The following is a 13281-nucleotide window of genomic DNA, read 5'->3' as shown; positions in this document are numbered from 1 at the left end:
TTGTAGAGTTGGAGGGTTTAACCCTGGTCGGCCACACCAGACATGGTCCCAGAGTGCTCTCTTTTTGTCCATACTGACAATGGAGCACCACCAACCATGATAGCAGAAAGCTCCATCATCACTTGAGATGGTCCTCCTCTCCTCCCACAAAAACTGAGTACAGACAACACAGTAAGCCACAGTGGGTTTCTTAAACCATTCTACAAGCCATGGCTAGTAGTGGTGGTTCACCATGAAGGGACTGTGCTGGGTTCAGACAACCTGCCAAAGCAAAGGGGCTTATAAACCGCTGTGGTTCAATGTGTTCCACATATGCAACCACTGTAAATGAGCTTCAATAGCATCGGTGCGCTCCTATGGAATCAGTGGCTTCATGATTATGTGAATTAAGAATGTTGCTTTCTCTTGCTAAAATTGGCAATAATTAGTAATCTTTTAGCAGCTCAGCTGCAACAATTTTAAGATGGAGAAATGAACTCGATTAAGTATTAGGCATATGAAGAGGCCCCATGGTTTGTCATATTATGCTTCATTTGACAAGGAGTTACACAAGGAGTCATTTGGAACAGAGTGTCCATTGAAATATAGAACGATTCCTTGTAGAACGAGGGGTTTCAACTTCTATCCTTTAATGGAGATACCCAGTTACAAAAGATTTATGTAAATAATCACAATTGTTGATACAGGCATTCCAAAGCATAAGAAATCATTATCCATATTAAAACAAAAATGAAAAACAAAAACCACCAAGACTGTCTGAATACAGAAACAGAATATTCCAGTGTGAGCAGAATTTGTTCATTTATTTACTCTCATTAAAGTTTGTAAAAGCTCTTGAGCCCATTGTGCAAGCCTCCAGGCACAATTAAAAATGGATTGCCTTTCATACCAACAGTGAAGAAAAGGACCTGACTGTTTTACAAATAACTTCTCACATAGTTAGAAACACTCCGAATACAATTTCTTTATTTTATTGACAATGGACTTCATTTCTTCATGGACCTATTCTAAATCTCACATTTTCTTCTAAGCAACTAAGAATGATGTAGGGAGAAATCCATAGAGATTGTTTTTCTCCTCTAAAATCCATTTTTAAAGGAATCCAGATGAGAGCCAAGGCAGTTACATTAATACCTGTTCTAAATAATTTGATGCAAAACATAGAATTATTGAGCATGTAGAAGAATGAACTAGGTGAGGAAAGATCAGCATGCCTTCTTTAAATACAATCCTACCACACATACCTTTTGCAGTCCTTTGAGAATGCAAACAAGTATATGGATTGGGATAATCTGGTTAGCATTATATAAATGGACTTCCACAAACTTCTGCCAAAATTCCTGGCCAACAGTTCTCAAATAAACTTGGGGATAAAGGAGAGTTATGTGAGATATGAATTTGTAGCTGGATAGCTAAGAGGAAGCAGAAGGCAGGAATGAATGAAAACTGAGGAAATTAAGCCATGAACTTCTCAAGAGTCTATAGTGAGACCTGCGCTACTTGCTCAGAAAACAACTAGACTGAGGATGGATCAGTGAAGTGCCCAATTTCTAGATGATGAAAACTAAGGAGACTAAGTTTCAAAGGATCCCTCTAAATCTGGTGAATGGACATGAAAACAGAAATTGTGGTTTAATATTAATAGAATGTGATACACACTAGGGCAAAAAAATCTTAACTTCACATGTATACCCCTGGGGGTCTGAAATGCCAGGAAAGAGATCATGTTGTTGCAACAGATATAGCTCAATGGAAATATCAACTCAGGTTGCATCAGCTATTAAAACAAAAAGCACAACACAAAAACTGTTAAGAAAAAACTGTTTCTAAGGAAGGAAAATGCAAATAAAAAACCCTTATCATAATTCCTATGGTGAAGTCACAACTGGGCACAGTTCATGTTGCCGATTCCAAAAAGGATATCATTGTGCAAGGGGGGAAATGAAAAAGGAGCAATAAAAATGATCAAGACCTTTTAAAGGAAAAGCTGAATAATAAAGGACCTTTTAGTTCAGAAAAAAGTTGCTTCTTTTTTACTAAACATTTCACTCTTACAGTTTCAGCTATATGACAACTCAATAATTAAATACATTAATAATCATTATGATAATACAGTTACATATTATACAGAGAAAATATGGCTGTAAAGTTTTTATCCTTTGTTCATTCTACCAGAATTGGATATCACCCAATGCAATTGCTTGACAGTACACACAGGAGAGATGAAACAAAGGCACACAGTTAATTTACAAAACTCATTGCCGCAAGATGCTGCAGACAGATATGAGGTAGCCAAGGGCTAATGTCAATCTTCTCTTTAATTTGGTAAAAGAGATCTTGGCTACTTGAAGTAGTAGTGGGATTGCAATAGGCAGCAGCTTGGTGGTTTTCCTCCCTGAGAACAGCCCAGAGAGTAGCATTCGTTGTTTAAAAGAAAGGCCACCCCCATAGCTTTTAATCCAGTTAAAAGACTTCTTGCAGCTCTCTGCTGGTTCACGTCTATATTTGCCCACGAATGTATTACTCTGCAGCCCCTGAAGGTATGAGCTCCTCACCCTAAATATTGAAAAGTGGGCCCAGCATTATCAGGTCCCACTTTGCCCATCAGACATGTGATGTCTTGAACAGTTGCCAAGGACACAGCAGAGCTGCAAAAATGTAGAAAGGGACTGGAAGAATTCTTAATTTTCCATATAATGGGAGCACTGCTTCAAAACACACGGAAATGTGATGCCTCCCCCTGGTACTGCTGACAAACACTGAACAATATCAGTGTCATGGCTAAGAGAATAAAATGCACATTCCCCCTATAATTCCTACCACAGCCATACACTCCCATTCGCTTCGTGGCCTTCAGCACCTTACTTCAGATACTCAGTCTTGCCCATTCTCATCTACAACCCAGGATTAATAATAATGACCTGTTCTACATAGGTGAGGCCCACGCTGCTGCTGCTGATGATGAAGATAACATTGACAAAGCATTTTGACTTTTCAAAAAAAAAAAGATAGTACAGGGTATGTTAAAAGGAAATATTTAAAGTTGTGTTCACTAGCGTGCATAGTTCTTCCTGAACAGAAGGTATGAATACAGTGCAAGCAATGCATTTGCCAGTTTACAGCTAACCTTAGTCATGAACCATGAAGGTGCATTCTGACAGAGGGTGATAGCCATGTATTTGTAACTGAACACATTGACCACCTTATTTGTTTGTTTGTTTATTACATTTATATCTCACCTTTTCCTCACTTGCACAAAATCCAAGGTGACTTATACAGTCCTCTTCTTCTCCATTTTATCTTCACAACAGCCCTGTGAAGTAGGAGTCCATGCCTGGCCCAAAGTCAGCCAGTGAGGTTTGTGGCTGAGTGGGATCTCAAACCCTGATCACGTGACTTCCAGTCCAATGCTCTAACCACTATACCACACTGGCTCTTATATGCCTCTTTCAACTATACAGCAAGGTAGGACCTCATGTTTACATTTCTAGACTTCAACCTGAGCAAATACATTGCATAACACTCTGATAAGATTTGGCCAATGTTTCTCTGCCTCCTCATCTGTCAAATGAGAACAACAGTAATCTACCTCCAAGGCTTTCTTGTAACAACAGTGCTAAAGATGATTAAGTAGCTAGCAGATTGGAAATCCTACATAACTGTGCTATGTTATCACCTCCACTTGTTCATACATATTTTAGCTGGATTTGGGTCTTGCACTTCCAGCAAAGCTGCTTCTTGTTCACCTGGACCCAAAATTATTTTATTTAAAATAATTTTTAATTAACCAACCCAAGAGTCTTCTGAATGATGATTATCAGATTGCTCATATTAAAGATCAGGCTGAAGTTTTCTACATATTAATTTGTATATCCCTGCCTTAAATAGTCAAGTAACTCATTACAAACTGAAAACTGCCAAGTTGGTTTGTATTAACTAACCTTGTTTTTTAAAGAGGTTGCTCTGTACTATTTCCTTCATGGACTGCACTTTTTGCTTCTGTAGCTTTACTGGTGGAATGCAAGTGTAAAATTCATACAGGAGCTGGCTGCAAATAAATAGAATAATGACATGAAACAGCTCTGATTAAGGTGATATGGTATTTTTAAAGGAGCTACTAAAACAGGATAATGTTATAAACAGTTTGATTTGCAAATGTTTGCTGTCTAACTTTCAACAGATTTCTAAGAATAGATGACATGAAACAGTTGATATAAGTAAGGAATTATTTCCTTGATTGAACAGGATAATTGAATGGAACCCCACCCCCCCACCACACACACACACACACACACACACACACCCCTCTGGTATCAGTATTTTGTTCTTACTATTTAACTGAAAATTTAACTATTTTCTTTCTGGTAGTAAGAAACTCATGATTCCTAGGCAGATGTCTCATGCTCTTAGTTTGTGCCTAAAATCTGCAATACACTATAGACACACAAATACCATTGTCCCTATGTGCACCAGTACAAATGACACCAGCATCTAATCACCTTGATGATATTGCATTCTGAATATAGCTCACCTAAGTAATCTGACATCAAACACTGTTTCTACATCTTGAAGAACAGATGGAATATACTTCAAGGCAGACACCTGAAAGAGAAAAAATAAAGTACTTGCTCACTTTTTGTGTTTTTCAGAAATGTACAAAACAGGTGTAAACTAAAGCTCAAGATGCTATTTACCCCTTTATAGCGTATTCCCATTTGTTTTTATTCAGAACTATGTTCCACAACATTCAGAAAGGGCTTTATTCACCAGCTGTAATATGCTAGATTATTAAAACACAGGGAAATCTATCAGAATAAAATTGACAGTGGTCTGCAAAGGGCAGGTGACTTGCACTGATCCCATGTCCATTTTACATATTAGATTCCTGAAGGAAACTAAGAAAAAATACTTACAAGTGTGGGAAAACTTTTTCAGAGCAAGGGCCAAATGCCAATGTGGCCCCGAAGTGTGTGCGTGTGTTGGGGGGGGGGGGGATTCCATCTGTGGACAGGACCAAAGGCAAAATAGCAGAGTAGGTGGGACCAAATTAGGATTCTTACCATTTTAGTGTACTCATAGTTAAGCACTACATGCCTTAGAAGAAATAAGACTGAACCACCCAGAAGTATTTTTAATCAGTTTTGGAAGTAAGCCTGACAGGAAAAGCCTCAACAGTTGGCAGGAGTCAAAGCAAGAAAAAGCTCTTATCGCCAACAGCAAATTATCAGAGATAAAAGCTGATAATTTTTCAGAAAAGGAGCCCTTAGCATTGCCCAGCAGAGAAAAGTGCTTATCTCCAATCAACTGATGGTCAGAGAAAACCGCTTTTGCCACCTGAGAGAGTGGACAGGGCTTGCAAAAGAAGTTGGCAACCCAGTTGGAGAACTCCTGCTGGCCATATTTTCAGACTGGAAATTTCTCATGCCTACCTTAATAACACCAATTGAAATTACAATCACCCATATAATTCAAACTGTGCTCTGATTTCTCCCAAGGAGACCCTGAGATAAAAGTGCAGACTAACACAAGTTGAAAGATTAATCAAGGAAAGGAAAATTGAGAACTATTTGAGTTGGTAGCATCCTTCAAGATTCTTTACAGTGAAGAATCCAGGAGAGAGAGGGGGGAGCATATTGCAAAAGATATTATGCAGAAAGGGGGGGAAAAGAAAATGATTCTGCACTTTTAACCTCTCTAAACAGATCAGAGATGCAAAATGACCTTTGATTCAGGCTAGCAAGGAGGAAATCATTAGCACCCACCCCATCCAAAATGAAATCTATTAATGAGAATGCCTCACGAACAACCTTGCAAAAGTTTATCAGTTCTTTAGGTGTAATGAAAAGTTTAGTAGCCCACACCTCTACTGAAATACACCTATAGTAGTTCTTGGTGGACAAATATGACCAACTAATCTTTCATATCCTCATAAAGTTTTACTGCCAGGCCACCTGCCACAGAAGAACACATCTTTATATGCACCAATTGTTTGGATTTTCCAGGAAGTGCCTCCATTTTATTGCAAATGTTCCTGATAAAACATTGCCCCTTCATTGCCTGTTACAGAGATGCCCTGGCTTCCTTCTTAAACATTTTTAGTACACATGTGCACTACAGTCCTTTGGGATTCAACTTGCGATGTCAAGTTCCTGCACAATGAGGGCCAAGCTAGATGGAACACTGGACTGGAAATTCATGTGTCAAGGACAAAACCACACGCTTATTAAGAGCAAAGCAGGTCCAGAAAATCTGGTTCCAATCAAGACTGGAGCACTGGAAAGAAGAGAGGTCTCATCCTTACTTTCCCTGCTCATATATAATACTATGTTTTCTTCCAGTAGGGAAAGTCATAGTTTTGGGGATGGAAAGGAGTTCAACCTGGAAAAACTGCAGAAGAGGAAAAAAATACCATTTCCTGAGGAAAACTTAGAGTTTAAATAATCCAGAAAAATGTTTGGATAACCTGAGAATGAAACTTCCATATTGCATTTAGTTGCCTTCAGTGATGTGGGTGACAGTCAAAAGCATTTTTACTGATGTAAACATTATCATACATGCAACTATGTGACAACCAAAAGAACACAGAATGCCAGTATCCCGTTTCCTTCTCATTTCCTGGCTGAAAAATATAGCACCAATCCAGACAGTAAATACAATAAATACAATAAATATTCAGAAGTGTCCCTATTGCCTTCTGCAAACTGCCAGTGGGTTTGCTTTTCACATATCCATCAGAAAGCTGTACAGTGCATCCAATAGCTGGGTTCAAAGTCCCACAGCTACAAAGCCCACTGAATTGCCTTAGGGGAGTCACTATCTTTCAGTCTAATCAGCCCCACAGTAGGCTTGTGAGGGTATAATGGGTACAGTCATATAAATGGCATCCTGAGCTCATTGCTGAAAGGCTGTGTACCACCTGGAGGCACCTCATTCAATTCTGGAAAAAGCTCTTGGAAGGGGAGACCAGGCTGTGACCCAGTGGTGGGTGGGGATAAAGGCAACTGGGGTGAACCAGAGGGAAAGGGAGCCCCAGAGCATAAAACAGAAAGGGCTTGTGGCTTATAGCTCACCCTGCCAGTCACTACACCTCCAGAAAGGCATGTCCACCTTTTAGAATGGCCGAAGAAGTGAGCAAAGTTAGGAAACCTACAAGGAATCAGTGGCTGTGGGGAGGAAAAGGGGCATGTTCTTCTGGAGAAACTGAGAGGGCCAGAAGGGGATCTCATGTGGATTGGATTTGGGTCCCAGGCCTCAGGTTCCCCACCCCAGTTGTATACTGATTAAATAAAGCAATAAAGTCACTCTCTGCTGCCCTGGCACTGAGCAAGCAAAAGGTGGCCTGCATTGTGCAAACGTGCATCCCCACACAATCAACATGAAGTCAGCAACTGAGAGTGCTTACAGTCAATGCATACACTTGGGTTCCTGCCTGGAAGAAGCATATAATAATCCTCTGGACACATGTTGCGTATGAATGATGTGAGCAGGTGACGTATATAGTCCTTCCACACAGCATTAGTATTTCAGTCCATTCTATCACAACAAATTTGCGGAAGTCAGTTTGGGGATGACAATTATGCCAGGCTCATTCAGCTTTGCTAACAAGCAAGTTTTCACGCTCTTCTACGGTCAAGAGAGCACAAATGACACCAGGAAGCAAAAACACAGCACAGAAGAAATACAGCTCCACTCAGTTTTTATTCCAGTCCTGATTGCATGACAGCTCTGTCCCAATAGAGAAGCTCATGCAGTTGAGCATGGGCTGCTGGTGGTTCACCCAACCTGCCGTACATGCACAGACACAAATGATATATTCCATGCCCCAAAGAATGACACCCTGCTACATTTCGGTGGACAAAGGTTGCCAAAGACTAGGTGCAAAGCTTTCCATCCTGATTTACTGTGACCAGTTCATAGAGGCATAACTGAGACAGGGCTTGCTTCCATTCTCTTGCCCTTTAGACGCTTGCTTAGAACTCCCTCCATCTGGATGATGTTTCCCACAAAAAGCTATTGGCAGCTGCCTGCTCTGCAGAATCCTTTTGAGCAAAGTGCACCTTTTGAGTGGCAGATGGAAGAGGGTTGATTTATTCATTATATTACAGTTTTTTCATCCACTCTTCTTCCTAAGAACTGAGGGTGGTGTACTCTGTGCAGCCACTTACTTTGGAAAGAATCAACACAGGATAGTGTATGCTAGCCCACCCCTACGCCAATGCATGCAGCGGTCCTTCCATACACAACCTATGGTATAAATAACTAGCACACGTATAGGCTTTGTTTATGCAAGCTGAAGTCCACCAATGGAAGAGGAGGAGGAGGAGGAGGAAGAGGAGGATCTAGCATTTATACAGAGTTGATTGACCTCAAAAATGACTGCTGAATAGGGCTTATGTACAGTACATTAGGCTGGGTAATGACCATTCAGCCAGAGCCACCTGATGAGTTGAGATCATCCTGGCCCAAATCCAGCATATTGACTCTATTGGTTTGTAGAGAGTCAAATGGTCAAATAAAGTATATCTCTTTTATTTGCATTTTTGTTGTAAAGTCTGTCTTTAAAGCAGTACAGCTTACTAGAACTCAAACTCAGGTAGCTTGTTCACAAGTCTCTCGGTGGAGCTTGGCCTGAGTCACTGAAATGTTTTATAAAGAAAAGGTCAGAGAGCGAAGTAAAGGCAGCAATGACAATAGGCAAGGCTTCCTGAGACCAAGCCTTGCAGCAGGGTTCTGCAGACCATTCTGCAGAAAAACTGAAATTGCAGTACTTGACTCAGGCACTTTCCTGGATCGCCAGGCAGGACAATCAAGACACTACCTGTGAAGAGTGTTGGTTATCTGGGCTGCACCAAGCTGAGCTGCAGAACTGCATAAGGTTTAGAACACAATTCTCTCTCTCCAAAATCAGGCAATCCTGGGCAAGGTTCTAGAGAGGGCAGTTGCCCAGGCACTCTTGGATAAAACTGATTACCTGGATCAGTCAGGGTTCAGGCCTGGTTCTGGCATGTAAACAGACTTGGTCAGCCCGTATGATGATCTATGCTGAGAGAGAGAGGCGGGGGGAGTGTGACCATGTTGATACTGCTGAACCTTTTGGCAGCTTTGGATAACGTTGACCATAGTGTCCTTCTGGAGCTTCTGGCTGAGTTGGGAGTGGGGGATACTGCATGGCAGCCATTCTGCTGCCACTGTGAGGGCCATTTCCAGAAGGTGGAGCTTGAAAAATATTGTTCAGCCCCAAGGATTCTCCAGCATGGAATTCCTCAGGGGTCTGCTCTGTCCGCCCCCCCCTCCCCATGCTGTCTAGCATCTGCATGAAACTGCTGAGTGGGGTCATCCAGAGTTTTGAAGTGAACTTTATCAGTATGCTGATGACATGCAGCTCTATTTCTCCTTTTCATCATCAGCAAGTGAGGTTGTGAATGTGCTAAACCAGTGCCTGGCTATGATAATCTAGGATCTAGGCTAACAGGCAGAAGCTCAGTCCAAACAAGACCGAGGTGCTGTTGGTGGGTGATTCCTTTGGCCGGATATGGGATGTTCAACCTGTTCTAGATGGGGTCATACCCATGAAGGAGCAGGTTCATAGATTGGGGGTGTTCCTTGACCCATCATTGTCACTTAAGGCTCAGGCAGTGTTGGTGGCTTGGAGTGCTTTCTACTAGCTTTGGCTGGTGGGCCAGTTGTGCCCCTACCTGGACAAGGGATAGCCTGGCTTCAGTAATCTATGCTCTGGTGATTTCTAAATTAGATTATTGCAGTACACTCTATGTGGGACTGTCTTTGAAGATGGTTCAGAAGCTGCAGCTACTGCAGAACATGGCAGCCAGATTAATAACTGGTATCTTAAGGTCTAAATATATAAGACCAGTTCAGCCCATCTGCACTGGCTACATGTATGCTTCCAGTCCCAATTCAAGGTGTACAAAATGCATGTAAGCACTGAAATAGTTTTATACCAGCAGGATTATAAGTCATTAAAGTATTAAAAATATATGCCAGCATCTGAATGGAAAGCCACAAAAATACATGGGTTTTAAAGGCCCACTTAAAAGTTCATACAAATGGAACCTAATGGCCCTTAGGAGAGAGTGCAACAAGCATGGGGCCACCACTGAAAAAGCTCTTTCTCTAATGCTGTGGTAGGGAACTACTTTGAGCCATGGACATGTTTAGCAGTTTGAAAACTCCTAGGTGTCACCACAAAATGGCTGCCATAAGGGAGAGGCAAAGGACAAGTTACCTGCCCAAAAGTGTGAGTACAGGACAGAGGTGAAGTCTAAGACCCAGTGCACCATACATGTACTTTGAATGGACAGTTTGCATCATCAGCAGAAACCTACTTCAAAACAATCCTAACTGGTTTTTTTTTTAAGTGGGAGGGGTAGCAGATTCTTGGTGAGTTCCACAGAAGGTGTCTAGATGTCAGTGAGTTTATTTTGGTACACATTTGTCTCTCAGAATGAACGGCATAATTGGTAAATGGAAGAGCTGAAAAGACCTTAAGAAGCAGACTACACTAGTGGAGGTAGCACTGTTATTATTGCATTGTTTAATTATGTTTATTATTATTAAAATAACTACCATTTATTGGTTATATTTATTTAATAAAATTTTAAAACATTAAAAAAGAAGCAGGTTACATAAATATGTTCTGGTTCTTTAAGGAAATCTCTCCCCACCTTTTTCAAATACAAATAAAAATAATTCAGAAGGCTTTTTAAAATCTTTGCTTCTCCAGGTCCAAGAAGGTCGATTGTTTTTTGTAGAGGTTTTTTATGCCTGATTGTAAGGTCAGTTTCTTCAGACTCAAACTATTATTTGTAGATGGACAAAAATAAATGAGAGGTCCTTACCAAGACACTGTCCAATTCCTTTATGGTAAGTATGTCAACCAGAATTTAGGAAAAAATACTTAGGATTCTGAGATGGGAGAGGGAGCATCTCCTACTCCAACCCTGCTGATTCAACTAAGTTTACTTCTGAGGTTTCACTCAGCATCATAAGCTGAACTTAGTTTTATGATCAAAGAGGACGCCTGATCTCATTTATACTCAGTTCATGTAGACACTGCTGTGATATTTCCATTTTAGTGTCTATCTTTTGTAACATATTTGGCACCTTATCTTTTCCTGCAGTGGAAGTCTGACTTAAAAGTGACATTTCCCTTCCGTGTGATCTCAGCCTCTCCCATAATTTTCTTGAAATATTCATTTGGTGACCATAATTTATTATGTTTGTTCATGTTTAGGACACTTCTATCTTCTAGGCAGCTACATTTTAAGAATAATCTCTGTGTTGAGCCATCAGTTATTGTCTGATACTACAAAGCCCAAATAAATTCAACTATTTAAGGAAAACAGATTTGCTTTGCTTCATAATTGTACCAGAGTGAAAAGAAAACCACTTTTATTAGTGCAAGAGTTGAAGAAGACAATTATAGAAAAAGGCTTTTTATATGCTGCCCTTTCACTAATGGTTTTGGGTTTCTGAGCTTAACTTTTAAAAACCACCATTATAAAATACTGTACTTAAATTTCTTCTAAAAGCAAATGCATCTACAGAATGCAGCATCCTCATCCATTTTCAACCTTGCTGTTCCCAGTTTATCACCACATGTTACAACCTGCAGGTCTTTAACAGAAGTTAAATAGTGGGACTCAAGAGGTGAGATTGATTATTTTTACCGTAGTACCCTGCTGGTAGATTGATCGTCTAAAGCCTGGGATTACTTTACTTCTACGTTTCCACAATGCTATCACAAACAAGTAGATAACACCCATGGCATCAAAACAGATAAATAAATCTAAATACATCTTGAAGAAAGGTTGCTGTGAATACCAAATAGGAGCTTGGATCTCAAGTTAAGCTATTGGGCAGCCCACAGTGCAGTTACACATATATTTATAGTACAATCCTATTAAAAATAGAGAAAGCATGGGGCTTTATGATCACAAAGGAAAGCAAAAAGACTAAGAATCAGAGCTATGTTGTTGTCCACCACCCTGAACACACTTACTTGAAAGTAAGATATATTAATAGAACTTCACTAAAAAGATTTCTGCCCTGCACAAGTTGCCAAGGGAAGCTACAGAATTGCATCCACTCTAAAAATAAATAATCTGTATTCTGTGGGAAAACACATAGGTAGTAGTTTTGATCCCCAACAGTCCAAAAGTCACATTTGATGACAAATTTCCACATAACAATGAGAAACTTTCAAGGTCTCCAGAACACCTAATCAGATGAAAATTAAGCAAAATGCTCGGCATTAAGTTGAAGCCCAATGTCTACCCAACAGTTTTAAGACAGAGTGTGGACATTGTCAGGCAGCTTCCATTTAATTTAAACTCTGCTAGGACAAACAGCTTTCAGGCTGAACTCAAAGCTGCAACGTAAAGAGAAAATAACATAAAATCTAGCAAATACTAGCAACTGGCTCCAGATTAAATTGGGTTGCCTTTTAAATTTTGCACCAGCACTGAAGGAGGTTCTCTTCTATGGCCATTCTATAATGCTAGTGTAGTACTGAAAATCCTGTGACCACGTGGGCTGGCCAGAATGTGTGAGCCCTCACTCATGCTCCTTCATGGCCTTGCAAGCCACACTTACAGGACTTCCACTTCTGTAATCTAAGCTACTTAGATCGACTGCTGAAGATTTCAGTGTTAAACTGACATTAGCAATAAGCACACACATTTTTTTTAATTTTTGAGAAATCCTGTGCTCAGACTAAAATTCAAAGATCTTGAGCATCCTCTCAGTTTATGGCAATGATAATGGGTCAATACTTCCACAATCGGGAAAGCAAAATAGGCAAACCTGTAATAAAATGCTTGTTTTATGTTGGCTTTTCATCAGGTTGTTGATTGATTCAAAAAGTCTCCTCATGGCCTCTTCAAATTCCGTCAGTTCTTTGCCTTCATACAGCCTGGAAGAAAACATTGCATTAGAACGTGTGCCTCCCTCACACACCCAGTCACAAAAAAGCCACGCAGCTTGTCTGTGCAATAACTCGATGCATGAGCAAATGTCTCAAAAGACACATCCAGTGTCATTATACCTATCCACAAGCCGTCACTGAAGATGTACCAGGTTGCTTTTGCATTTCCATTAAAAGTCTTTAAAGATAATCCTTGGAAACTTGGAAGGTGGAACACCAAGTCCAGCTTTTGGTCTGGACCAGAACTGGCATCATGGGTGGCAACAACCATGCACCACAAAAGTGCCAAGTTGGCATCATGGGTGGCAACCCTGGAGCCCCCTTGCCTGTTGCCTTTG

General features: G+C 40.5%; 1 protein-coding gene across 1 annotated transcript in view; it reads right to left on the bottom strand.

Annotated features, from left to right (window-relative positions):
- DOCK2 (dedicator of cytokinesis 2) overlaps positions 1-13281 on the bottom strand; it is a 315348-nt gene that overhangs the window by 221224 nt on the left and 80843 nt on the right. The window contains exons 23-25 of the mRNA XM_044453756.1: positions 12823-12931; positions 4532-4602; positions 3942-4048 (exon numbers count right to left, since the gene is read on the bottom strand). Of these exons, the coding sequence (XP_044309691.1) occupies positions 3942-4048; positions 4532-4602; positions 12823-12931 (287 nt within the window). The remainder of the gene's footprint in view (positions 1-3941; positions 4049-4531; positions 4603-12822; positions 12932-13281) is intronic.

Source organism: Varanus komodoensis, unplaced genomic scaffold (assembly GCF_004798865.1).
Source record: "Varanus komodoensis strain SLA01 unplaced genomic scaffold, ASM479886v1 scaffold7_1, whole genome shotgun sequence".
NCBI lineage: Eukaryota > Metazoa > Chordata > Lepidosauria > Squamata > Varanidae > Varanus > Varanus komodoensis.
The sequence above is the reverse complement of the archived record's forward strand: the minus strand, read 5'-3'. Positions and strand labels throughout refer to the sequence as shown.